The sequence below is a fragment of the Heteronotia binoei genome, chromosome 7 (genome assembly GCF_032191835.1).
Source record: "Heteronotia binoei isolate CCM8104 ecotype False Entrance Well chromosome 7, APGP_CSIRO_Hbin_v1, whole genome shotgun sequence".
NCBI classification, from domain to species: domain Eukaryota; kingdom Metazoa; phylum Chordata; class Lepidosauria; order Squamata; family Gekkonidae; genus Heteronotia; species Heteronotia binoei.
This window is the reverse complement of record NC_083229.1, coordinates 80421751-80449371: the sequence shown is the minus strand read 5'-3', so window position 1 is coordinate 80449371 and position 27621 is coordinate 80421751. Positions and strand designations below refer to the sequence as shown.

Sequence of the window (27621 nt, the reverse complement as noted above, 5' to 3'; positions counted from 1 at the left end):
TCTTTCTTTATCCATTACATGGATAACAGGTTCATCTGTTTCCAATTCAAAAAGTAATGCTCTCCAGAATGAAACAGGGAAGCATGAAAGTGGCTTCTTTAGGTGTGTCAGAAGCCAAACATTCAAAGCCAGTTGGAATATTTTTTTTAGTCTAAACTGCCACTGGACTTCTGTTTAACTTTGCTGCAATAGACTAATAGTGCAGTCCTAAGGAGAGTGACACCCTTCTAAGTCCATTGAAATCAGTGGGCTTAGAATAAGTAATTCTGTTCAGGGTTGGATGGTATTATAATATTGCTATCCCTCTGGAATTACTGTCAGTTAAAGTGGCAGGAAACTAAAAACCAACCAAACCTTCTTTAGAACTCATTTCTATCCATAAACCAATCTTTACAAGAGACCATTCTGCAAAATTATTTTTGCAAAAATATGCACTTTTTTGACAGAATTAATAGAAAAGCTACTCAACAACTTCCTCTGCTTAGGACACTGTCACCTGTGCATTAGTAAACTATATTTCCAGAATACAGCCATGTAAAGGTTTGTTTTTGTTTTTTTGGTAAGCAAAAAGGCATCTAGGACATCAAACAAGTTCCTTCAAAATGTACTCTTTGTGATACTGGAGTGCTTTTTTTGTCCCACTCAGTGTAACATGTTGGTAAAACAGTTTCAGAGGGTTGCTGTGTTGATCTGCAGTAGAACAGCTAGATTGTCCAGTAGCACCTTAGAGACCAACAAGATTTTGGGAGTATAAGCTTTCAAGAAGCAAAGCTTCCTTCATCAGATGGGAAGGACAAAGAAAGCTTTGGCTCTCAAAAGCTTATACCTCAAAAATCTTGTTGGTTTCTAAGGCACTACTAGGCTCAATATTAATAAAACCATTCTAGAATCTCTTCATGGAAACAAAATTCTTTTTAAAAATGTTTAAAGATTATGAGGGACATGGGTGTTTCTCCTTCATTTCCCTCTTGAGGTTTGCGGCACCTCTTTTTCCAGGAATAAAAGCCCTGGGCATTACTATAAAAGAGTGCACCCACAGTGTCCAGAAATCAACAGAACATATGTTTCATTCAAGTTACATTGTTAGGGATGGGCATGAGCCAAACCGCAAAGCAAAGTTCATCATGATTTGTGCCCTGTTCATGGTTTGCAAATCAAAGTTCTTGATGGGTCTCTCATCATGAACTTCCATGAACTTTTAAAGCAGTTTATGGTGGTTCATGGACAGAGCAAAGAGCAGGATTGCTTTCTGTTCCCTATGAAAGCTGCAAAAACAGCTGAGTGGGAGGAAGCTCCCCGCAGCTCAGTTGTTTTGGGCTTTCTTGGGCAGTGTCTTTAAACTTTAAAGGGACTACACCAGAAATCCCAAAACAGCTGAGCAGTAGGGAGCAAGTTGCTTCCCGCCACTTAGCTGTTTTTCAGGCTTTTTGCAAACCCTGTTTAAAGGGTCAGTGGTCCCTTTCAACAGGGTTTGTGCAGCCACAAAATGGTTCAGTTCATGAACAAACTTTTCAGTTCATTTGGTTTGTGGTTCAGCCACAAACCATGAACAGACACAAACCACATTTTTCCAGTCCATGCCCATCCCTATACATCATTTTACATCGGATGAAAATCTGTGTTTTTATTGCAGGGATATACCTCTGTAGTGTTTGCAGATACATCTGCAAGGTAGTCCACATTAAGAATTAATAAATTTGGAATGACTACTACAGCCTGATTCTGACTTCCCACATGCAAATCGGAATCCCCACTATATCCTAATCCTTTTACCTTCTGTTTTTAGGCACCTGATTGTATCTATAAAGCGTGGTTAAGGAAAACCGTTCAGATTAGATGATCTTGATAATGAGATTAGATTTGTCACCCAAACATTGCTCTTGTCATCTTACCTTTGCTAAACAGTTCCAAGCTGCATAATGTCCTGATGATGTGCTGCTTTTAAGCTTCAATGCATGTAAAGCCAGAAGGAATCCCAGAAGGCCACTGTGGAGAATGGTAGATAATCTAATTCAGTCCTCATTTCAGGTCATGTACTTCAGAAATAATTATACTACTGCTTTAAGTTATGAACGATGAATGAATAGTGCAATTTATTTGATAGAAGGCTGTATATTGCTGAGGCACATTGGGTTTGGATATAGGAAGCCCAAATTCAAAGCCTCACACAGCCATAAACTTACTTGAGGTTTTTGGACAAGTCACTACTTTAACATCCTCAGAGCTGCTTCGAGATAATGAAATTGCTCACTGAGTTTGGCCAAAGGACAGACTACAATTGCATGATGCTTTTTGCAACTGAACTTTGGCAAATATTGCTAGAAAGGTTACATCTGTTTCAGGAAAACTTTTCTTCCAACAGCAAGGAGTTGAATCATACTGCATAAATATATAGACAATTAAATAGGAAATCAACTGAGATGTTTTGGAAGAATCCTACCTCTCACTCCAGTAAGACCCATTTGGGAATGGACTCCACATTTTAATGCACAAAGGTTGACACTAGTGGTTGTTGTTTACGTGCTCTTTAGGGCAGCTACCTATCAATTACAATGTTTCTTTAGCTTGAGTGGGTTTCAAAACAAAGACCAAATTTTGGAAATGGAAACTGATTTCTTAGAACGACATCCATGACAAGCAACACCGTTCCAACACAATTCCACTGATGCTTATAAGTTTGCTGATGTAATGGTCAGATCAGGGAGAAAACAGTAATTAACCCATACCCAGGAAGAAACCTACATTCATATAATGAATCAAATATAGATCAATGTGCAGTGAGGTCACTAAACTGATTTTAGATCTTTTCATCTTTTAGGGATAGCCTAGCTGATCTCACATACAGTTGGTCCACAACACAACAATTTGCCTGATTTGGCAGTTCAGTGGTTTCCAGTGTAAATCTAGGAAGAGTTATACCCTTCTAAGTCAATTGAAATCAAAGGGCTTAAAAGGGTGGAACTCTGGTTAGGGTGGCACTTTTATTCTTTAAAATTCTAAACCAAGTTTTTTGTACAAACAACATAATGGGCACCAAGACATTGCTGTTTAAACCAGTTGGATAGTTGTTAGACCTTATTTCAATATTTATCCAAAGTACAAAGTTCTCCAAATAATGAAGTGTACAAGGAAATAAACTGCATTTGCAAATAATACTATAATACTATGGACTAATGGTTTACATTCAATCATAGATATAATAAAAGCCTTATGGGTGGCTCGATCCTCAATTTTTATTGGAAGTTGTGGCTACCACAGGAGTGGCCTTGCACTCTGTCACCACCCTGTCATTGGGTAGCCTTGCTGTGACCTGCCTACTGCTGGCCCTGTCAGGCCAAAACCCCATCAGAAGGCTGCTGACCTCTGATGCAGTTTTCTGCTGAGAGGTTCTCCTGGAGCCTTACCGATTACTACTGTCTTTCCTCAGTCCATCTCCCTGCCCAAAACAATGCTGCCACCGTTTTGCCACCTCCAATGAACACTGCCCACCAAAGCTACACTCGTCCAGTACTCTCCTCCCACCCCTATAGTTTGGGAGGATTGGTATTTATAAATATGCCAGAAAATCCTCCTTATGAGGCAATATTCCACCTCTTCATTTACAGCACAGTCTCTGGTTGAATCCAGTGTGAACTGTCATGTGGCAGACATACTTGCTTAAGTAACATTGAACATCATTTAATAACTATATACATGGAAGCAAACTCTGACAGAAAACAGTTAAATCTCTTCAACAGAAAAGGAATGTTCCATCACAATGGGGGGAGGGGCAGTTCAGCAGAGCAGATAAAAAGGCTCTCTAAACTCCATATTCTCTATACTCAAGCCCCTTTTCCACTTCCAAATAGTCTTCACTCTTTCTATTCAAATTAGGCTACAATGGGCTGCTTGCTTTAAGAGGCAGGAAGCCATTTGAAGGCTCCCTTTCACTCACCCCCACATGCAAGTGGGAATGGCTGCCTGCCTGCTTGCCTATCTTCCTGTCACTTCTCTGTCTCCCTGTCTTCCTTCCTTCCTTTTCTTTATTTTATTCCGTTCTCCCAAACTTTAACATAACTCTCACTTAATTCATTCCTCTCATTTTATCTCTTTGACTTTTTCTTTCATTTTGTCTATCTTCCTTCTCTTTTTTACTTCTCTCAGGTCTCATTTTGGGCAGGAGCTCACAGGAGTGGAGTTCCAGAACCTCTAAATTTTATTGTGCTCTTTTTCTTAACTACCCCCCCCCCCCCCCAAATACTTGCTTCTGGGCTTCATTGTTCGAACCCCCTGTGAGAATTTTGCTGAACTCTAAAATTTGACAAACTTTCTAATATTTTTCCCCACAAAAAATGGGGAAATAACTAAAACATATAAAGCAGACAGATGGAAATCTTCATCATGCCACTGTGTCCACATAGGAGAAGGTAATTTTAAAAGTATGATGGGAGTAAGGTGACAATTATAATTCAAGAAGCATGTTAAAGCAGATGCTGAGCTGTTATAATTTAGTACACTGTCTGGAGATGTCAGGGGTGTGTGGCATATGGAAAGAGTTATGCAAATGAGCTGTGCTAATGAGCTCTGGCACCTCCTCTACAAAATGACCCCTGCTCTAACTCCTTTCCCTTCTCATTTTTCTACCTCCCTTTTGTTCTTTCTCTCATTCTTTCTCTGTATGTTTGTATTTCTGTCTTTTTATTTCATTCTAGCTGTGCTCACACACACTAAATAATGCACTTTCAGTTAGGGTTGCCAGGTCCAATTCAAGAAATATCTGGGGACTTTGGGCATGGGATCAGGAGACTTTGGAGGTGGAGCCAGGAAGCATCAGGGTGAAGCTAGGAGACATCGGGGTGGGGCCAGGAACAAAGGTGTGGCAACAAGCATAACTGAACTGCAAATGGAGTTCTGGCCATCACATTTAAAGGGACCACACACCTTTTAAATGCCTTCCATCCACTGGAAATAATGAAAAATAGGGGCACCTTTTGGGGGGCTCAGAGAATTGGACCCCCTGGTCGAATCTTTTTGAAACTTGGGCACTTTTTTGAGGAGAGGCACCAGATGTCATGCTGCAAATTTGGTGCCTCTATCTCAAAAAACAACACCCATAGAGCCCCAGTTACCCACAGATCAATTCTCCATTATACCGTATGGGAATTGGTCTTCATAGAGAATAATGGAGTACCTAGCAGACATTTCCCCCACACACACACACACTTTCTGATGACCCTGAAGCGGGGGGAGGGCCTCCAAACTGGGGAATCCCCTGCCCCCACCTGGGGATTGGCAACCCTACTTTCAATCCACTTCCAGTGAACTTTCTTACTGTATTTTACTGTGTGAACTGGCAAAATCCAGAAGGAAAGTGCTTTGAAACTGGATTGAAACTGCATTATTTAATGTGTGTGATTACAGTCTCTGTCTGTCTACCTTCCTTTTTTCCATTTCTCTTTGGCTGTTTCTACACTTGGCAGAAAATCCTGTCTGTGCATATTTAAAAGTAATCATTTACATTGCGTAATGCTGTCACTTCTGGCTTGCTTTGCAATTTCTTAAGTCTTCTACATTTATTTTTTTGAATGGGCAACAAAAACACTTTCACCCTGGAGTTGCCCTGCAGTTCTCAAGAGTACTTTTGAACAGGAGTTTTCCTATGCAGATCTAACTTTGTAATTGTAGAACTTTCCCTCCAAATTTTAAAATTCCTCCCCAAAGCCCCATCCATTGTTTACTTGTGAGAACACTGATTCCGGAAGTCACTAGGTGCACTGCTCAGAAGTGCACTGCTCCAAGCAGGACTTCCTTCAGAAGGAAAGCCCAGCTCAGAGGAGAATGTGTCTGCCCGGCTGCTGTCGACTTCAAGGTGAAGGCAGCTGGGCAGGGGCATTGGTGGAGCTTCTCCGAGCCAGGTTTCCCTTGCAAGAGAGGCCCAACTCAGAGGAGAATGTGCCCCGCCTGGCTACTCTTGCCTTCAAGGTGAACGCAGCCAGGTGGGGCATCAGTGCAGCTTCTCTGAGCATGACTTGGAGGAGAATGCTTCCACAGTGCACTCTCGGAGGTGCTCTGCACCTCTGAGAGTGCACTGTACAGGCCCAGCTTGGCTGTAGCCTGCCCACCCCTCCTTCCACACAACTGAACCTGCTCTCCCCATGGGCAGGGGTGCAGTGGCAAGGCAGGTGCAGTTGGGGGGCACAGGACAGGTGCTGGCAGGTCCCAGGCAGGTGAAAGAGGTGGTGGCAAAGGAAGGCAGCCTCCAAGTGACTCAGTAGATCTGGAACAAAGCTGAATGGAGAAAGGGCCTTTCACTCTTTTCTCTCCATCTTTTCCCTACATATTAATCACCCCCCTCCTGAATATTTTTTCTAGGGCCCGTTGTATTTCTTCTTACAACGGGCTTTACTGCTAGTATAAACATAATTTATTAGGACTAATCCAATTTGGTTACTCTTTATTTACTTCACTTATACACCCACTTTTCTCCCCAACGGTGATACAAAGCAGTTTATATAATCCTCCTCCATTTTATCGTCACAACAAACCTGTGGGGTAAATTAGGCTGAAAGAGTAACTGGCTAAACAATGCAATTTAATTCTAGATCCTTGTTACTATTTTTTATTAATCAAATAAGTGAAACTGAAAAAAATTAACAGGAATCTTGTGGTACCTTAAAGACTAACATTTTATTCCAGTAGAAGCTTTCATGGACTGTGTTTACTTCTTCAGATACAGTAAGGATCCTCAAAAGGAGTTCAGATTTTAGGTGCCTTAACTTTTAAACAGCCTTCAAAGTTGCTATGAGTACTTGAAGCTGTCCTTTATTAAGTCATACTAATCTAGCCATCTAAACAAATACAGTCTTAAGCATAGAAGGGTCTTTCAAACACTTGAACTAGAGATGACATAAACTGAATCTGGGATTTCTGGCATGCAAAACATGTTCTCTGTTATTGATTACAGCAAATCCATGACATCTTTTCTTAATCCGAATACATAATCACAGTAATATAAGGTAAGCTTACCTGGCACAGCAACTGCTGTGAAACCTATAAAAGTACAGGAATGGAAAATCCAAGGCACTGAAGAGATCACCTGAGAAATAAGGTTGTTCAATGGAAAAACTATTTAAAATACCTACAGTTTACCATCTATTTGGAAAATCCAATTAACTGGTTGCTGCAAGTTTAAACAAGTTCTTAGTAGTATCTGGACTCTTTGATTTGCTATTACTCTTACAGTGACACTTTCCTTCCTTTTTCCATACTAACCAATTTTACAATCAGTTCAAAGTGTGACTACAGAAAATAAAAGTGTGCTTTAGTGAATGCATTTGTCCTTGAACAAGGTACATGTGCTGTTTTTATGGCTGTAAGGAATTAATTTGTTTCCACACAGTAGATTAATTATTCTAATCCCAGACTATGCTGGTGGGAAACATTTACAGGTATTGGCTGTTTCCCAGACCAGAGCAGCCATTCAGGATTTTGTAGGGGAAAAAGAAGAGAGATTTCATGAGAAATAAAAAAGATTCATTAGTTGATTTAAAGTTCTCCTCTTAGACATACTTGAGATTATGCTACAGTTGTTTATTTTAATAGAATTCATTATAACTTTTAATACAGGTGCTCCTAAATAATGATCACACATAGTCAGGATGACTCTTTGCTTTCTCTATAAGATTCCCTCTATAAGATGTTTTAAGATGTCCTTGAAGGCAGTATTTTGCTTCAAGGTGAACCAAGGGGCTTAATCCCCCCTCTGCCATTTCTTTGGCCACCACAATTACTCTCTCATTAGCCATCTTCACCACCAAATGAAAGATGTCACTCTGTGCCTTGACTATGGGTGTGAAGAAGGTCCATGGTGTCCTCATGACAACTCTGTGAGGTAGATGCAACAGCTTCCCCATTAATAGCAATGCAGGGAAACAATCTATACAAAATCAGACCGTATATAGGACACCTAACTCCACTGAAATAAAAAAGGGAAAGCTCCATATGTACACTGAAACAAACAGTGAAATTACAGATCAGAGGAAAAGATGGATAAAGCAGATTCTATTCCTAAACATCATCTTCTAAAATTAGAAAAGTATTAATTTTACCTGTTGGGTGGGATGCAAAAGCCAACACCACCACACTGGGGACAAAACAACACATTGCATTTTATTATTAGCCTTAATTCCTCAAACTAACCACCGAGGTTTATTAAGCAATCTACTAAATTGAAGTTGCAGTAAAATATCAGTGTTCATCTCTATTAAAACTAAAGAGCAACCAGAAGTTTATGTTAATGTAATTTTAATCCTAGGAAGCTTTATTTCAGTCATCACTAGGATACAGCAGTCATCCACTGAGTGAATATCTGATGGATGATTCTTGTGCATCACAATAACCACTCACAATAATGTGAATACTATTCCTGAACACTGCTGCAAGAAACATACAGTATGTGTTCTCCTCTGGCAAAATTCCATTTGCTTCTCAGACTCCTGAAACTGCAGTTTGATAGCTTTGGAGCATGAAATTACATCATACACCATTCAGCGAGCACCGCTTTTCTATAACTAAGCATTAATGCATACACAAATGGCTTTAATGCCATAATTCTCATAATTTTATTAATATAAAAATAGTAATTCATTAGTTTGAGTGGTTAATGTGACTACGACTGACAATACAATTGTTTCAGTTTGGGTTCCTTGAATTACAAACAGTGCTGTGTATATTTTGCATTTTAAAGAGAAATTAAATTTATTCCCAGGAAAAATGATATGCATTCTGTAGAAATTATGCAAACGGGAAAAATCTGCATATTTTATTCTATATCTGTTTGTAATAGAAAGGGACATGCCTGAGGGACATGACCACATGAGAACTTGGCGCTCAAGTTTCTGAAATTCAGCAAACACAGTGCATGCAAGCCGCAAGCTTTACCTTTACATCCACAAGGGGCAGAAATTTACTAAGAAATGTACTTATTACATTGGGACAAGATCAGACAATATGAACATTATCTGTTCCCCTATAGGGAGCAAATGCATACCTGCCCCGCTTGAATGTTCAGAGACAGGGCAGGCATGCTGTCTGAAGGGATAAGCAGGAATCTCCCTCTTCCCATAAGCTTACAGGGAGCACCAGGAAGTAGTTATGGTGTCATCATGACTTCCTGGAGCCTGACTGTATACCTATCTGTTAAGAGTAAAATTGTTACATATTATAATATACCCCAAACTTTCTTATACATTGTATCACTCTGGCTACCTTTGCGCTTCCTAAACAACCAGAGAAAAAATATAGGCATTACCTGGATGCATAGTTTATATATTGTTGCTCAAAGTCACTAAAGAGAAACAAAATTAGTCATTTAAGGAGTAACCCAAGAAAGCTTTCCTGAGACTAAGCCCTGTAGAACAGACTTGAGTAGGATTCTGAGTAGACCTGCTTAGCATTGCTCTTTTAAAAGAAGAAAATCTATTAGTGTTTTCTAGAAAGGACTACTTCCAGGAATTCTTCTGGTGAAAGATTTGATCAACTGTTGTTTATTTTTTAATTAAAATTGGATGCTTCCATTTTTCCTTCTTCCCAGAAGACCAAAGGTATACCTCAGAGCTTTAAAAAGTATGCTGATCCCCACCTGCCACAAGGACTAACTGGAATCAGTGAGGGGGAGAAATAGAGCCAGAGTAGGAGGGAGAGAGAAACACGAAGCAAAACAGGAGCCAGAGGGGGAAGCAATTTCTCCCCACCTATGAATTGTTGCAGGTGCTCTACTTGTAATTTATATTCCTCTTTGTCTGTTGTTCATATTGACTTCTGTCTGCACTCACCCCAGGGACTATGCACATCTAACACAAAGCAAACATTCTCCATTCCCCTAGCAAATCTCTTATGCAACATCTGTCTGGATATAAAGAATTTAATCATTCATTTCTTAGCTGGCTAAGTCAACTTAAAAAAAAAAAAATCTCTAGAACTATTCTACTGCCACCTGATTCTGTGATAAGGAAGAAGTTATCAACTCTTACACTTTTTTTAATATGAAGGGGACTGAAATGAGACTGCAGGATAATCATACTCTCCAAAATACATGCTCAGGGAACAACATTTTGAGACCCATTTTTGGTTTGGGTCATTATCCAGAATATTATGACATCTTAGTCGTGACAAGTTATTGTTAATGCAAATAATAACATATAAATAAATTTGCTTTGGCCCCTCTTCTGACCAAACCTATCCTTTTAGCTTAAAAAAAGGCAGGATAGGAGCTAAGGAAGGAGAAAGACTGAGCTATATATAGTTGCAACAATAAAACTATGGGCGTTTTCGCACTGACCTTAATCGGCAGCGACGCCCCTCTTCACCGCACAGGATCTGCACGGATTTCACACCAATTGCCGCGGAGCACCTGGAAGAACCGCAAAGTCCCGCGGCTTTTGCGGCGCAAATGGAAACCGCCAAAACCCAGTTTCCATTTACGCCGCAAAAGCGGCGGGACTTCGCGGCTCTTCTGGGTGCTCCACGGCAATTGGTGCGAAATCCGCGCAGATCCTGCACGGTGAAGAGGGGCGTCGCTGCCAATTAAGGTCAGTGCGAAAACGCCCTATGTGGAAAAAAATTTTTAATTCAATTATGTTGACTCTTAACACAACTGTTGCTCAATGCCTTTGCATTTATTCACTTTCTAGCCTTATTTAGTTATACGATTAGGTATTTTTCCAATACAGTCTTTTTCTGCAGTAGCAGTTCTTTCACTTTATATAAAAGTCCTCTACAATGCAGGAAAAAAGAGAGAGATCACCTTAGAGAACTAGGTCTTCGCAATTTGTGATATACTTTGTAACCCCCTGTGAATTAAATGATATGGAACATGCATTAATCATCATTCTGATCAATGTCATATGGTAAAACTAATGAATAGTTCAATGAGTATCTGAACATTTTTTTTCCTCTTGCAAAAGTTTAAAAACATTCTGCGGTATATACAATATCACTTTTTAAATCAGGGTACAAAATGGCATTTTGTATTTATAGATCAAAATCTCCTTTTCTCGTTCTCAGTCTTCACTGCTCTGAACTCTTGTCAATCATTTTAGAGCTCTGATCTGTCTATATTTGTTTTCCCTTCCATTTTCATACAGTAATTCAATTCAAAGTTGGATCTATTCATATACCTACACAATAATCACATAATAAAGCTTCTGTTCTAAGTAAAAGCAATACAAACAGACTCTGCTTATATAATGTGTTGGCTATTGTACTGTGGGACAAAGAGCGGGCAACCACAACCCAAATCCTACCAAAAAGAAAGGGAGTTGCACAGTAGGCACATATGCCTAGAAGCTTCACTTTATCAGATGTGATTTATTAGAAACTTACCAACACATAGCAAATGGATGACAGCCCAAAAATAGCCATCTGCATCAAACTGCAAAGTAAAATACCAATATAAACAAATATAAGCTGTTTCCTCATAAGTGGGTTGAAGATCTACCGTATTTTTCGCTCCATAAGACGCACCTGAGCATAAGACGCACCTAGTTTTTAGAGCCGTTTGTGTGAATTTAGAGGCATTTGTGTGAATTTTTTGCAGTATTCGCTCCTTAAGACGCACACACTTTTCCCTCCACTTTTTTTGGGGGGGAAAGTGAGTCTTATGGTGCAAAAAATACTGTAATTGCAGCAGAGAAGACTGTTCTGAGAAAAAAATCTGTTCTAAGGGTCCATACAGGTTTATAAATTTCAATTTAATTTATTAATACTTTGATTGTGTGCCAGTTTCTTGAGCTGGTGGTTCAGTACTGGCTTCCAGCTCATGCTTATGTAGAAAGAGGCCCCACTGGCTTCAGTAAGGTTTGGTGGTGGTGGAAAGTGCCATCAAGTCGCAGTCAACTTATGGCAACCCTGGACTTCCTGGGTGGTCTCCCATCCAAGTACTAACCAAAACTGACCCTGTTTAGCCTCCACATTCTGATGGGATTTGACTGGCTTGTGTCATCCGGGACTGGGCTTCAATAAGGCTTACTCCTGAGTACATTTTTACCATTAGTCAAGACAAAGACGGAAACTGGAAATTACCAGTAGATTATCATACAGCCAATGTTCCCTCTAAGCTGTGGAGTCTTGTGAGCAAAAATTCTACTTTGTGAGCTACTGGCATTAAAGTTGTGAGCTACTGCATAAATTAGTTTGCTCTAGGGCCATTTTTCCTAAGCTGAGACAAAAATGTGTGAGCTGGAGGCTAAGAAATTGTGAGCTAGCTCACACTAACTCAGCTTAGAGGGAACACTGCATACTGCATAACGAAGATTTTAACAGACTTGAGGATCAAACAGGAAAAATAAGCTTAGTTTATATGGTAACCATTTTTGTTTGGATTCAGTTCTGGGACAAAAATAATGAAAGAAATATATATGTCAAAATTGGAGACTGATGATATACAGTTCAGCATTCTACAATTAAGGATACATCAAGTAATTATCATTTTTTTCACATATCAACAGAAAAAAACCCCTTAAGATAGAGATATATGTTTCTACTTATGTAGAAACCAATAATCATTTTACAACACCTAAATGGGAAGAGGAACACTGCTGAACCAGCATAATATAAGGCCTATTCTGGGTAATAAAGTAAGCTAGAAATCTCAATCTTATTTAGCAGAGTGCACTAAAACGCTGCATGCATCAGCTTTTTTTGTTCTGTAGATGTTAGCAAACTTAGAAAGTTACACAGAGCTGGCTTCCGAGTTACATCATCTTGCCTTCAGAGGTGTCCACAGATCATCCTCCTGCAGCACCTCTGATTCTGGCTGTTGGAGGGGTGTCACCAAAGTGGCACCCCCATAGAAAAGCCCTGGAGGGGGTTTTCTTCGGCATGGGTTTTTTGCAGGGAGTTAGGGGTACTGCCCCTGTGCGGCGGCTGCCCCTGTGCTTTCTGCATGTCCTGAGGTTCCGCAGCCATGAAAGCTGGCGCAGCAGCAGAAAAAGATGAACGCCCGATTGCTTTTTCTTTCTTTCTCTCTTCTCAGTACTTTGATGTAGCGTCTTTCTACTCCTAATGTGGCAATTCTACCTGACAAGTAAGTGACCTTTCAATACCGCTGGCTAATGGGTCGCTTTGCAAAACAATGAGCGGCTAGGTCAAAGGAAGAGATAAATGAGGCCTCGAAAAGTCTATGAGCAATCTTAAGCATCGGTAACTATTTAAATGGAATACAAATACTAAAATTGACCCGGATTATAATTGGACATATGCTAAAGAGACTATTATTTGACTGCAATATGATCTGAACATAAAGGAGATATATTTTAGAGAGATCTGTCTCTGTCGCCTGACTGTATTTGAAATTATAACATTTAAAATCTCAGCTGGAGCTGTTGTGGAATGTGGATTTAACAGGATCTTGAAGCTACTTTTCAACTTGGATTAAGAGACTGAGTTTGCTGTCAAGAGAAAAATGGCACTGCCTAGCAAAATGTCTTATAAAAAGATATCTTATGGAATATTAATTCTCTGAGACAGGATCTTGGCTCATTAATGCAGCTTATTAGAAAGCAAATGGGATTTTTTTATGCTGAAAGCTAGTGAAATTTCAAATCTACAGGAGTTGAGTGCTAAAGAGATTCTGCTGACACCTGTGGAATTGGAATGGGAAAGTGATACGCTCCAAAATGAACAAAAGAAAACCAAAATGGATCCCTATGTTGCCGCAGTAAAACAAGACCGGAAATTAAGATTCAATGAAGTCATGCTGAGAGAGAAAAATGGCTTTGAATTCTTCTTCTCATTGTCGAGGGGGCAGGCCACATTGAGAAGAGAAAAGATACATCCCAACCAGCAAATTAAGATGTGGAAAGCTTTCAGAAAGAAGATCTTGAGCTTTTTTCATTTTTGTGGATGATTAGATATGGAACTCTCATTAAGAAGTGACATGCAATTTCAAAAGGCAAAGTGTGATGTCTGGGTCACATTAAGTGGGTTGTCTCTGGTGTAATATGGATATAAGAACATAAGAGAAGCCATGTTGGATCAAGCCAATGACCAATCCAGTCCAACACTCTGTATCACACAGTGGCCAAAAAACCCCTAGATATCTATATCTATATCTATATCTATATCTATCTATCTATCTATCTATCTATCTATCTATCTATCTATCTGTACACACACACACTGTGGCTAATAGCCACTGATGGACCTCTGCTCCATATTTTTATCCAATCCACTCTTGAAGCTGGCTATGCTTGTAGCCACCACCACCTCCTGTGGCAGTGAATTCCACATGTTAATCACCTTTGGGTGAAGAAGTACTTCCTTTTATCCGTTTTAACCTGACTGCTCAGCAATTTCATCGAATGCCCACGAGTTCCTGTATTGTCAGAAAGGGAGAAAAGGACTTCTTTCTCTCTCCATCCCATGCATTATCTTGTAAACCTCTATCATGTCACCCCACAGGTAATGTTTCTCCAAGCTAAAGAGCCCCAAGTGTTTCAACCTTTCTTCATAGGGAAAGTTTTCCAACCCTTTAATCATTCTAGTTGCCCTTTTCTGGACTTTCTCCAATGCTATAATATCCTTTTTGAGGTGCGGCGACCAGAACTGCACACAGTACTCCAAATGAGACTACACCATCGATTTATATAGGGACATTATGATACTGGCTGATTTGTTATCAATTCCCTTCCTAATAATTCCCAGCATGGCGTTGGCCTTCTTTATTGCAATCGCACACTGTCTTGACATTTTCAGTTAGTTATCTCTTGGTCAGTCTCTGCCAGTTAACACCCCATCAACTTGTATTTGTAGCTGGGATTCTTGGCTCCAATGTGCATTACTTTGCACTTGGCCACATTGAACCTCATCTGCCACATTGACGCCCACTCAATCAGCCTCAACAGATCCCTTTGGAGTGCCTCACAATCCTCTCTGGTTTTCACCACCCTGAACAATTTAGTGTCATCTGCAAACTTGGCCACTTCACTGCTCACTCCCAACTCCAAATCATTTATGAACAAGTTAAAGAGCATGGGACCCAGTACCGAGCCCTGCGGTACCCCACTGCTTACCGTCCTCCATTGCGAAGACAGCCCATTTATACTCACTCTCAGCTTCCTATTAAACAGCCAGTTTAATCCACAAGAGGACCTGTCCTTTTACTCCATGACTCTCGAGCTTACTAAGGAGCCTTTAATGAGGAACTTTATCAAAAGCTTTCTAGAAGTCAAGGTAAACAACATCTATTGGGTCTCCTTTGTCCACATGTTTGTTCACCCCCTCAAAGAACTCTAACAGGTTAGTGAGGCAAGATCTTCCCTTACAGAACCCATGCTGAGTCTTCCTCAATAACCCGTGTTCATCAATGTGCCTACTCATTCTGTCCTTGATAATGCTTTCTACCAACTTTCCCAGTATTGAAGTCAGACTGACTGGCCTGTAATTTCCCGGATCTCCTCTGGAACCCTTTTTAAAGATGGGGGTGACATTTGCTACCTTCCAGTCCTCAGGAATGGAGGCAGATATCAATGAAAGATTACAGATTTTTGTCAGAAGATCCACAAGTTCAACTTTGAGTTCTTTCAGAACTCTTGGATGTATGCCATCCGGACCTGGTGACTTATTAGTTTTTAATTCGTCTATCAGTTGTAGGACCTCCTCTTTTGTCACCTCAATCTGGCTCATGTCTTTCAACACCCCTTCCAAAATTAGTGGTTCTGGAGCGGGCAAACACTTCTCATCTTCCACAGTGAAGACAGAGGCAAAAGATGCATTCAGCTTCTCAGCCATTTCCCTATCCTCCTTCAGTGACCCCTTGGTCATCCAAGGGCCCCACCGCCTCCCTGGCTGGTTTCCTGCTTCTAATATATTTGAAGAAATTTTTATTGTTGATCTTTATTTATTTTTTTTTGCAATATGCTCCTCATGGTCCCTTTTTGCCTGCCTTATCACAGTCTTGCATTTGATTTGCCACAGCCTGTGTTCCCTTTTATTAATCTCACTTGGACTGGTTTTCCACCTTTTAAAGGAGTCCTTCTTACCTTTTACAGCTTCCATTACTTTGTTTGTTAACCATGCAGGCCTTTTCTTATACCTGTTTGTGCCTTTCCTAACTTGTGGCATATATTTTATCTGAGCTTCTAGGATTGTAGTTTTAAATAGCCTCCAAGCATCCCCAAGGGTTTGGACTGTATTTACCTTTCCTTTCAGTTTCCTCTTCACATGCCTCCTCATCTCAGAGAATTTACCCCTTTTAAAGTTAAATGTGGTTGTGCCGGTCTTTTGGGGCAACTCCCTATTTATACAAATGGTGAAATCAATAACATTATGGTCACTGCTCCCAAGCGGTGCGATCACTTTTACATCTCTCAGCAAGTCTTGGGCATTACTTAGGACCAAATCCAGGATCGCCCCACCCCTGGCAGGTTCAGAGACCATCTGCTCCATAGCACAGTCATTGAGAGCATCAAGAAACTCAATCTCTTTCTCTCAACCAGAATACATATTGACCCAATCAATCTGTGGGTAGTTAAAATCACCTATTATGACAGTTTTTACATTTAGCCGCTATCTTTAATCCTTCCATCATATTATAATCGTCCTCTATCAGTCTTTTGATTTGGTGGGCGATAACAAACTCCCATAGTTAAATTTCCTTTAGGGCTCTCTATTTCAACCCAAAGCATTTCTAGAAGGGAATCTAATTCTCAGTCTTACTGGACCGTATATTCTCTCTGACATACAGAGCCACCCCACCTCCAACCCTTCCCTCCGTATCCTTCCGATATAACATATCCAGGAATCACCATGTTCCGCTGATTCTCCTCATTCCATCAAGTTTCTGAAATTCCCACAATGTCTATGTTTTTTCCCAACACTAAACATTCCAATTCACCAATTTTACTTCGAACACTTCTAGCATTTGCATACAAACATCTATAATTTCCCAGGCAAGCTAGGCCCACAACCTTCCTCCTGCCGCCTCGAGACTTTGGCAGACAGTCCATACTGTTTGTCACCATCACACTGGACAACTCTGATCCATTACCTAGTAGAAAAGTAACAGCTAACCCTTCATCTCTTTGAGATGAGTCCTCCCGAACCAGAGACATTTCATCTCCTGTCGGTTTTCCCCCAAGATTTAGTTTAAAAATTGCTCTGCCACCTTTTTGATTTTAAGCACCAGCAGCCTGGTTCCATCTGGGGACAAGTGGAGACCGTCTCTTTTGTACAGCTTCCACTTGTTCCAGAAAGCACCCCAGTGCCTAACAAACTTAAACCCTTCCTCCTTACACCATCATCTCATCCACACACTGAGACTTCTAATTTGTGCCTGTCTCTCCTGCCCTACACATGGAACAGGTAGCACTTCTGAGAAGGCTACCTTGGAGGTCCTGGCCTTAAGTCTCCTGCCTAGCAGCCTAAATTTTTCTTCCAGGACTTCACGAAAGTATTTTCCCACATCGTTGGTGCCAACCTGCACCACAACCACTGGCTCCTCCCCAGCATTGTCTATCAGCCTATCTACTACACGCGTAATGTCCACTACCTTCGCACCAGGCAGGCATGTCAACATACAGTCAGTACGTGGTTTTGCTACCCAGCTGTCTACTTGCCTAAGGATCGAATCACCAACTACCAAGACCGCCCCCCCCCCTCTCCCTGCCCAGGTTCCTTGGCGCGAAAGGATTCCAGCTCACCAACTGAAGAAGAGGTCCCTTCTGAGGGCGCAATCCCCTTATCCTCAGCACGGTGCCCTGTTCCATCTCAACCCTCATGCTCCCTGGCAGCAACGGGGCTGCCACGTTCAGAGCAGGGCTCATCTAAAATGCCCCCGAGAATCTTCCCCGAGTGCCTAACTGACCGTCTCTGCTTCTCCAGGGCAGTCACCTCGGCCTCAAGGGTACGAACTTGTTCCCTGAGTACCAGGAGCTCCTTGCATCGAGCACACACACAAGACTTCTGTCCTGTGAACAGACAGTCATACATGTGACACTCAGTGCAAAACACTGGAAAGCCCCAACCCCCCTACTGGCATTCTACCTTCATGATAGCTTTTTTTAAAAAAAATATACAGCTTTTTTAAAAAAAATATATAGTCGGTCACTTCCGGGTTCCTGTCCTGCATCTCGACCTGTGTTATTAGTGACAGGCTGCTTCGGCGTGCCGCTGCGCCGGCCCCCTGGGTCCCACAACGATGGGACTGATGCCACAGGGACGGGCTCGAAACACTCTATAACCCCTCAAAAGAACAGCAGTCTAGCTCGCTTCCCCCGAGCCCTGCCGCCATAAGCCTCAAGGGGGCTCATTTTGCGGCATCTCCCGGCAGGAGGGTGGCACCCACACGGGACACATATCAAATGAAAGAGGGGGCACAGGGCTATCAGAAACAGCCGGCGGAGGGAGTCGGGAGACCACCCCACTGGGGGATCCACACCCCGAAAGTGATGAAGGTGGCGCAGATAGAGCCAACAGAGCAAACAGGACAAAATAAATAGGCTGCATTATGCAGCACAGTCTCACTGGAATCTCACTGGAATCTGACTGGCTTCTCAGCGTGGAACCCGTTCTCTCTAGTCTTCTCACTTTGAAAAAAGTAAAAAAAGAGTTTTATTTAACTTTATTTCCCCCTTTCCCTCTCTATAAATAATCTTGGTGTTTCCGGCGGTGATATTTGGGGGATTTTTGGGGACTTCACAGGAAGTGCTGTGAAGTCACTTCCTGTTTCCGGCAGTGGCATTTGGGGGAAATGATGTCATTTGGGGGAAATGATGTCACAGGAAGTGATGTCACTTCCTGCTTCCGGCAGGTGGCGCAGGGAAAATGATGTCACAGGAAGTGATGTCACTTCCCGTTTCCGACAGGTGGCGCGGGGAAATTATGCCACAGGAAGTGATGACACTTCCTGTTTCCGGCGGTGGCATGACATCACCGGAAGTGACGCCACTTCCTGTTTCCGGCGGTGGCATGACATCACCGGAAGTGACGTCACTTCCTGTTTCCGGCGGGGCACGCGCAGAGCGCGCGCATGCCCCTACCTTCCCCCTCCCAAAGGTGTCCCTGGCTGGCCACCCTAGTCATGAACTACTAGTGCTCACTCATAGCACCTGAAGAAATGGGCTCCAGTCCATGAAAGCTGTTAGTCTTTAAGATAACATGAGAATCCTGGTTATTGTATACAGACAGCAATTCAGCAAAACAGGAATTTAAAATGTTAGGTAAAAGATCTATTATGTTTTGTTTCGTAATTTCAAGGAATCTCTCTTTCAAGTTACAATTTCTTCATCATTTTATACATGCATGACTGACTTGATTTTAATTTCAGAGTGAGATACTTTCCTGGATTTTTTATTCTGTTCATTGCTTGTTCCACACTTTTTAGTGAACTTTTTAGTGAACTTTATCAGGCTACAACTGCAAAATTACTTTCAAGGCCTAACATATGAATGGGCCTTTTCATAGCAAGGTTGGAGTTCTTTTTGAAACAACCTACTTACCTGTGGGTCACAGAAAGGAAGGCACCCTGCTGCTACCAGAAGGATCAGCACTCTGTGTATGGGGGGAAATTCATATGATTGCAGTTCAGAACCATGTATTTCAGAGGACTGATATATTTTCATTTTACATGTTGGCAGAGTACAGTCAAAGACATTATAGAAATGCTACCTAGAAAAAGAGCTACAAAAAACATGCATTTTTTGACCTTCCTACACTTTCTTACATCTCCCACCTGTTTTTGTTGTTCCCTTCTCTATTCCAACAGCTCTGCTCTCACCCAATGTCAACTGCCCCTGTTTATTCCAGAACTGGGGGACACACTTACTAGATTCTTTTAATGCCAGTTTGTGAGAAGAAACTGGGACAGGCAAGCAGGCCTAGCACATACTATAGGAAGCCAGACTCCCATCAGGATTCCTTAAGCATACACATTTCAGAAATGTTAAGAAACTTACCTACAGAATTTTAGCAGACAGATATGCTGCAAAAAAGAAAATGAATTGTAACAAAATTGTTAGAAAGATAAACAGATCTAACTGAAAGGAAAGTAAAATATTATGCATATTGCTATACTAGATTATTTAAATGTTCCAAACAAGACTTCTATTATTGTGGGACAAATAGAAAAATAGGGAACTCATCTTGAAATATTTGTATGTAAAATGAAGTGTTGTGGACCAAAATTCAAGGTATTTAAGTGTAATTTTAAAATTCTAGACCTTTCCTTTGTATACCTTACTTTGATTCTCTCAAGGAACATCCAGACAATTTCTCAGGACTCAGCTGGTTTTCATTTGTAATGGCAATCATGGTAGGAGGATAAGAACATTTCAGAACTGTAGTATAGAGAAAGGTGTATACCCCCACAAACACCATTTTCCAAACAAACAATATTCCCCCTGCCCGAGCTGCTATGTGCTCCATTGTAGGAATCATAAAAATAACATAAACATATTAAGCAGCTTTTTAAAAGTCTCATAAAACAGTTCTTAGGCAATCTATAAATTTACCTCAGTGGGGCAAACAGCAGCTCCAGAAGGCCATTTGAGGTGAAAAAAGCATAATGAGGGGAGGGCTAAATGTCCCTGAGTGCCACAGTCCCAATATGAGTCAGGATCCCTGCAGCTGCCACTTTCCAATTATCTAGTAGACTCTAGTTTGACCACCAGTTAAGTGTCCTGCATGGATGGCAAGTTCTTTCAAGAAAGCTAAAATAGCCCGTGCTTAGTGCTAGGAACCAAAATCTTGATAACCTTCCTCATTTACTGGGAGAGTGGTCCTCCTGATATGTGTATCCACCATTTTGTGTGAATCAGCTTTGGCATACAGAAATTTATGCTGAGGGTACATGTTCATGCATATTATAGCTGAAAATAGACATGTTGTGCTATTCTACAAAATGATGAACACACTATTGCAAGGATCATGTGTAGTGCGTTCTCCTGGTATGCAAGATGGGAAATGCCAAAATGGGGAGCATCTATTTATTTATTTATTTATTCAGAAAATTCCTATACTGCTTCTTCAAAGTACCTGCTCATGGCAGCTTCAAAACAGAACACAGTGAGAACATGGCACAATAAAAGTTAACAATTAAAATCCCAGTATTAAAAAACAGCAAGGGCATTAAAATGGCATAAAAACACTGAGCAGCTATTTAAAAATATCTTAAAACAGTTCTCAGGCAGAAAAACAGGCAATGTTAAAATATCAGCTTCGGAATTAAAAACCTAATAGGCATACTTTTTGAAAATGAGCAAGCCAGAAAATAATCCAGAAAATGGATTAGTTAGTAAACTATAAAAACACAGTAGTAGACTGTTTAAAAAACCCTTTCCGGCTGCTGCTTACATTCCTGGGAAATTAGCTTCACTGTACCTCTTTCTGCACAAGCTTCTCGATTCCGCAGGTAATAACTTCTGCAGCATTGTGTAAAGTAAGAAAGATAGGAATTGGCTGCCAGGGAAGAAAATGTGACCAACAATATTAGCACTGCATATTTGCTAAAGTATTCTGCACTTATTCTTCTTTCTGTAGGCATTTCTAAACATACCAAAGAGGCTGTGGTTCCATTTATCTTATGACTAGCTGTCACAGGATTGGAGACATGAAATTTGTTTGTGCAAAATATGTGATCTGTTACAGAAACACGAGTGCTTAGAGCTATCCCTAGAAGCAGCAATAAAAATGATATAGCCTAACATTGAAATACATATCACTGGAACTACAAAACTTATGAAACTTATGATTCCTCTGGAATCTTTCTCAATGTAATTATATTGCTGGAAGGATAAACAGATCTAACTCCTCACATCTAAATTTAGCTTAGCGTCAGAGAAATAAAAATTCATTTAGAATGTAAGAAGGTAAATCTTTCCAACTGATTGTAAAATACACCTAGTAGTGATTAGAATGGCCTAATTTTGTTTTGAATAGTAGTAGAAGACCACCACAGATTTATACCCCACCCAGAGTCTCAGAGTGGCTTACAGTCTCCATTATCTTTTTCCCTCATAACAGACACCCTGTAAGGTGGGTGGGGCTGAGAGAGCTCTCACAGCAGCTGCCCTTTCAAGGACAACTCCTACGAGAGCTATGGCTATGGCTAACTCAAGGCCATTCCAGCAGTTGCAAGTGGAGGAGTGGGAAATCAAACCCAGTTTTCCCACTTAACCACTACACCAAACTGGCTCTGCTCTTTCATGACACACTTGAATATAATAGCGCATGGAAACCCCAAAGGCGTACACATTTTTCTTTAACCTACATGATAAAATCCCATAATGTTCCCTAGATTCAAGTCCAGTAGCATCTTAGAGATCAATAAGATTTTGTAGGTATAAGCTTTGGAGAGTTAGATACCATCAGATACTAGACTCAGATCTAGCTGTTCTACTGCAGAACAACATGGCTGCCCTCTGAAACATTTTTTCCTAATACATGTAACAGTCAGGGCCAGCACGTGGAAGTTGGTGAGGCAGGCGGCCGCCTGGGCACCATCTCACCGCAAGAGCGGGGGGTGGGCACCCCTCCCCGTCCCTGCTCATGCCAACTCTGTGAAGCCAGAGAGGGCTGGGCATGGGGTGGCCCGAGCCGCGCATTCTCAAAGAAAGACCATGCGGCTCGGGCTGCCCCTTGTCTGGCCCTCCCTTGCTTCAGAGGCTGCCGCCTCCTTTCTTGCGAAGAAAGATACAAGCTCTGTGTGTACAGCCACTGAACCATTCAAGAAGAGTGTTAGGAGTGGATGCAGAAACAGCTCCACTTGAGTGACTAACTGCACTGGGCCAGTGCTACCATCTTGATTTAAGCTGCTGTGCCAATGTAGCAGCTGATACTGACACTACACAGCTGCAGCAGCAACGGATACATTATATGGGCAAAGTGGCCAGAAAGCAGATGCAGCATTAATTAGCAGGACCCAGGGCGGCCTCCCAGTGCCTTTTATGAATATTACTAATTTTATTGGGTTTCAATTAATAAGCAACATTACAAAATAAATATGCTTAACTGACAGCCCAACCCTACTTATGCTTATTCCTCGCTTGGTTTATTTCCAAATAAGCATACACAAACTTGCTGCTTTCATCTATCCTAAGATTCTGCTTCACTTTTAGTTGAGCTAGGCAGATTCAGAGGGCTGGGTTGTCCATATGTCATAGAAAATAAAGACAAACAGGACAAAAATTACATCATAGGGTAGGGGAAGTGTCTTTAAAAAAAGATTTTGATTTAAAATAAAATATGATTGAACGCATAATATATTAAAACTGAATCATGACCACCTATGAAACATGTTTAATCAAAGTGAAGCAGAGAAATAATGAGGTCCGCACAGACTTACTGGTTTGAAACGAGGTTTACTTTATGGTACCATAAGCAGAACCCAGTTGGGCATGGGCCCCCAAAATGACTGAGTTAAAATCATTCTACATACAGACCATTTTATTCACACAGAAAGCAAGCAGGCCAGCACACAGGCTTATCTGATTTCAAAGGTCCTGCCTTCACAGAACTCTTTCTGGTAAATTTCCATGATGAAGTTTCCTTACTTATTTATATACAGCAAGTCGCCTGTAGGAGCTATTCCCTTATCTAATCTTACAGCTGGGCGGTAAAGTCAGTTTCTAACAGCAGTTTACAACAGACCCCTTTGTTTGAAGACAAAGCATATTTTTACTCAATATGACAAATATTATTATTTTGAGGGGTATTAATTAATTATTCAGGGACTCTCCTTCAAATGAGTACTTTTGTATTTTTTAACAAGTATTACAAATGGCATAATAAGTCATTTATTGTAGTAGGTGTTCTACTACATTTATTGTAGTAGACTTCCAGAGGCTGGAAAGTCATCACAGTGGCAAGCAGGAGATGCCATCCGATATATCACCAGAATCATCCCTAATGCTCATGTGGGAGATCTTGTATTCCTTCTGATGCCTTCAAATTACTAGAGCTCTGGAATGTATACAATATTTAGATTCTTGGCCTGGATCCCACAGAGTTATTCTGTCAGTGGTGGCACTTTCCTCAAGCACACAGAATCTTTTACCAATGAGAGAAGCATTTCTGTCAAATTCTGAGCACTGAATACATACAAAATGTTTATATTTACAATTATATTAGGCCTGAACTACAGATTATATTTACGTCTGTAATCATTTTAAGACCTTTTGTTGTCTCTTCCAAATACAGTTGTTGGTGCTGCTTTTGGAGAAGGAAAATGGTGTGGGAGTAAATGAGATTTCTCCCCCTCTGCTGTTTTCTTGCTGAAGAACAACATCCCTGAGCTGTTTGACTCCTGCTATTAAAAAAAACTTTGGGTAGGCAGTTTTCATTGGGAAACATCAATAAAGGAAAAAAGTTAACCCTCCTCTCCCTTCCTACACCATTCTTCCACTCCCATGGGGTTGCCAATGCCTAAAGAAATTTCTGGACATTTGGAGGAGGTGCCTAGGGAGGACAGAGGATGCCTAGGGAGGATAGGAGGGAATTCAGCAGGTATGAGAAATCATACAGTCTGCCCTCTGATGTTGTCATTTCCTGATCAGTCTGAAAATCAGCTGTAATTCTAGGAGACATTGATAACCCTTCCCAGCAAAACTACCCTGACATTGATAACCCTTCCCAGCAAAAACCAGCCCTGGCAGATGCACCTGAACAGGGAAAAAATCTTTTTAAATGATCACAGAAAGTGTAATGTGTAGTTCTGCCCTTGCTCTCATCTTCCCTATAAAATATTAACATAAAAAAAGAAACATATCACTGGGCCTTACATTATTTTGATCTAAAAGCACAGTTATGTAAGGCTCTTCTGAAACCCATAGGTACTTGCAAGAAACCATGTTAAGCAAACAGTTAAACAAGGCACACAGAAGCTGTCGACCTGTTTTCTAAAAAATAAAGAATTCCTAGTCCTACAACTGGGCAGTTTGCCACTTCTGTGGCTGAATGAGAAAGCTTTTGTAAAAAGCTCTTCTAACATGGGTCTCTTGAGGTACAGCACAATAATAGGAAACACTACAAATAATGCTATCCCAAGAAAGCTGACACCAGAATTTACATTCTTCCTTTTCTGTAGCCAAGTTCACACACACGCACCCCCTTCCCCTCACTTATCCTTATTGACTCTTAGAGCCAAGAAAAATGTGTTCTGCAGCCAACAACAGCTCCAGATCGCCCAGCTCAGCTAACTTTCACCAGATGTTTATTGTCTGATGATGTTTTTCAGTGGCTTTGGTCTTTACTGAAGGAAGTTCAATATCTTGGGCAAGCCAGCATAAGCAAGTTCCTATCACCCCCATTCCAACAGCTTTCCTAAGTCAGAGCTAGGAAGTCTCCTTTCAATTCCAGCTTTAGATTCTTAGAAGGAGAAATGTGAAACTGGATATATGCTGATGATCAAACACACAAGATGTTCGATAGAATCATAGGGCTGGAAGGGACCTCCAGGATCATCTAGTCCAACCCCCTGAACAACACAGGAAATTCACAAATACTTCCCCCCTACATACACACCCAGTGACCCTCCCACCCAAGCCAAGAAGATGGCAAAAAAAAAGAAACAACCCGGCAAGCCACCTCTCCAGAATCCCTAGAAAAACTAGCCTGGAGAAAATTGCTGACTGACCCCAAAGTTCAATCAGCATTTCCCTGGGCGTGTAAGAAGGGACCATAAGAAATAACCACTAACACAATCCTTCCTGCCCTCTTTCTCATGATCTGCTTAATTCACAGAATCAGCATTGCTGTCATATGGTCATCTAGTCTCTGTTTAAAACCTTCAAAAGAAGGAGAGCCTACCACCTCCTGAGGAAGCCTGTTCCACTAAGGAACCACTCTTTCAAGAAAAAACTATTTTGATTTAATTTCAACCCGTTGGTCCTGGTCCAACCTTCTGGAACAACAGAAAACAACTCCCCACCATTCTCTATATGACAGCCCTTCAAGTACTTAAAGATGGTGATAATTTCACCACTCAGTCTCTCAGTCTCCTCTCCAGGTTAAATATACTCATTGGACTGTATCAGCAGCCATATCAGCAGTGAGAAACCTCGCAAGCCTGTGCCTGAGCTGAAACCACCTTATAGATCACAGGCAAGCTTAGATGAATGATGGCCAATATTCCTGCCAGACAGAACCAACAGAAAGAAAGAAACAAAGTGCTGGGTTTATGTGTAAATAGCCCCGGCCTCCTGCAAAAATAGAAACACAAACCCTCATAATTTTATACTGGACCTTGCAGTCCTTTCTCAGTGAAGACACAGGAGATCTTATGACAGAATATTAGAAGATAACACATTTTTATCTTCCTATTTGTTGGAATAATCACAAAATCTATCAAACAAAGACTATCTAGAAATACAGCTTTTCATCTTTTGAATGTGCCTTAAACTGAGCCAAACTACTTAGTTCTTTCTTCTGTGCTTCAACTTAATTAAAAATCTCTGAGAGTCTTAAATCATAACAAACTAAACAATGTGATACAAAGTGCTTTCCCCTTATAAGGGGCAAAAAACTCAACTCCAAGACCGTGTTTAAACCAAGATGTCTGAACATCCAAAGTGGAAAATCCAATATTGAGTGGAGCTACCGCTAACCTTGAAAATGCTGAGAATCTCACACAAATTCAGTGTCTTACAAAGGAAAGCTCTTCCATCCTAGTATATTATTTGCAGTGAAATATTAGATTTGTAGGGGAAAACAAACACATATAATTTTATTTGCATACATCTTACCAATCTGGACAGAGCCCTGGAACCTGAGTAAATAATGCCCACAAAAAGTGCTGAAGCTGGAAGCCATGAGATTACTTCAGTCCTGTAAAAACATCAAAGGAGCATGCAGTCATCATTCTACCAGGCTCTGGTTATGCATGGTTATCAGAAACAGCCACAGCTGCTTCACCCATCTCATTTATCCTATATTTCCTTCTGCTGTCTGTGCTATCACTTTGGACAGCATGAAAACAGAGAAAGTTGTGAGCTTTGCAAGATGCACATCTCAGAACTAAAGCAGAAAGTATGCTGAGAGTTCTGCAGTCAGCACTCCTAAGCCCTTTTCTTTTCAAAACAGCAGTGGGAGGGGGGGGGGTAGGCCCTGATTCTGACTGAGATTGCAGTATGAAGGAAATTATCACCCCACCCTATCTTCCAGACTTGGATCAAAAACACAGAACTTCTATGTGCCTCACAGACTGCTTGTGTGTTTGGCCCAACAAGCTGAACAGCAGGTGTATAGAGCTGTTTCAGGATGGGAAAACTACATGCCCTGTCCCCTGCATTCTCATCCTGATCTTAGCCAGAGACCAGCAGGCTTGTTATTCATAAATGTAAATTAGAAGAACAGAACAGAACTGCCAATGTCACATGTGAGTTGTCCCTTACTCTTACTAACAGAGCTTTTTTTCCTGGGGGAATGCGTTGAAGAAGAAGATGATATTGGATTTATATCCCGCTCTCCACTCCGAAGAGTCTCAGAGCGTTTCACAATCTCCTTTACTTCTCTCCCCCACAACAGACACCCTGTGAGGTGGGTCGGGTTGGAGAGGGCTCTCACAGCAGCTGCCCTTTCAAGGACAACCTCTGCCAGAGCTATGCTAGCAGGTGCAAGTGGAGGAGTGAGGAATCAAACCTGGTTCTCCCA

The 27621-nt window shown here is 41.2% G+C and overlaps 1 protein-coding gene across 1 annotated transcript in view; it reads right to left on the bottom strand.

Annotated features, from left to right (window-relative positions):
- The window catches only part of TMEM241 (transmembrane protein 241), a 74132-nt gene that overhangs the window by 25582 nt on the left and 20929 nt on the right, over positions 1–27621 (bottom strand). The window contains 10 exon segments of the mRNA XM_060244350.1: positions 1893–1986; positions 7006–7075; positions 8088–8122; positions 9290–9325; positions 10784–10829; positions 11362–11410; positions 19476–19527; positions 19932–19957; positions 21355–21432; positions 26715–26796. Of these exon segments, the coding sequence (XP_060100333.1) occupies positions 1893–1986; positions 7006–7075; positions 8088–8122; positions 9290–9325; positions 10784–10829; positions 11362–11410; positions 19476–19527; positions 19932–19957; positions 21355–21432; positions 26715–26796 (568 nt within the window).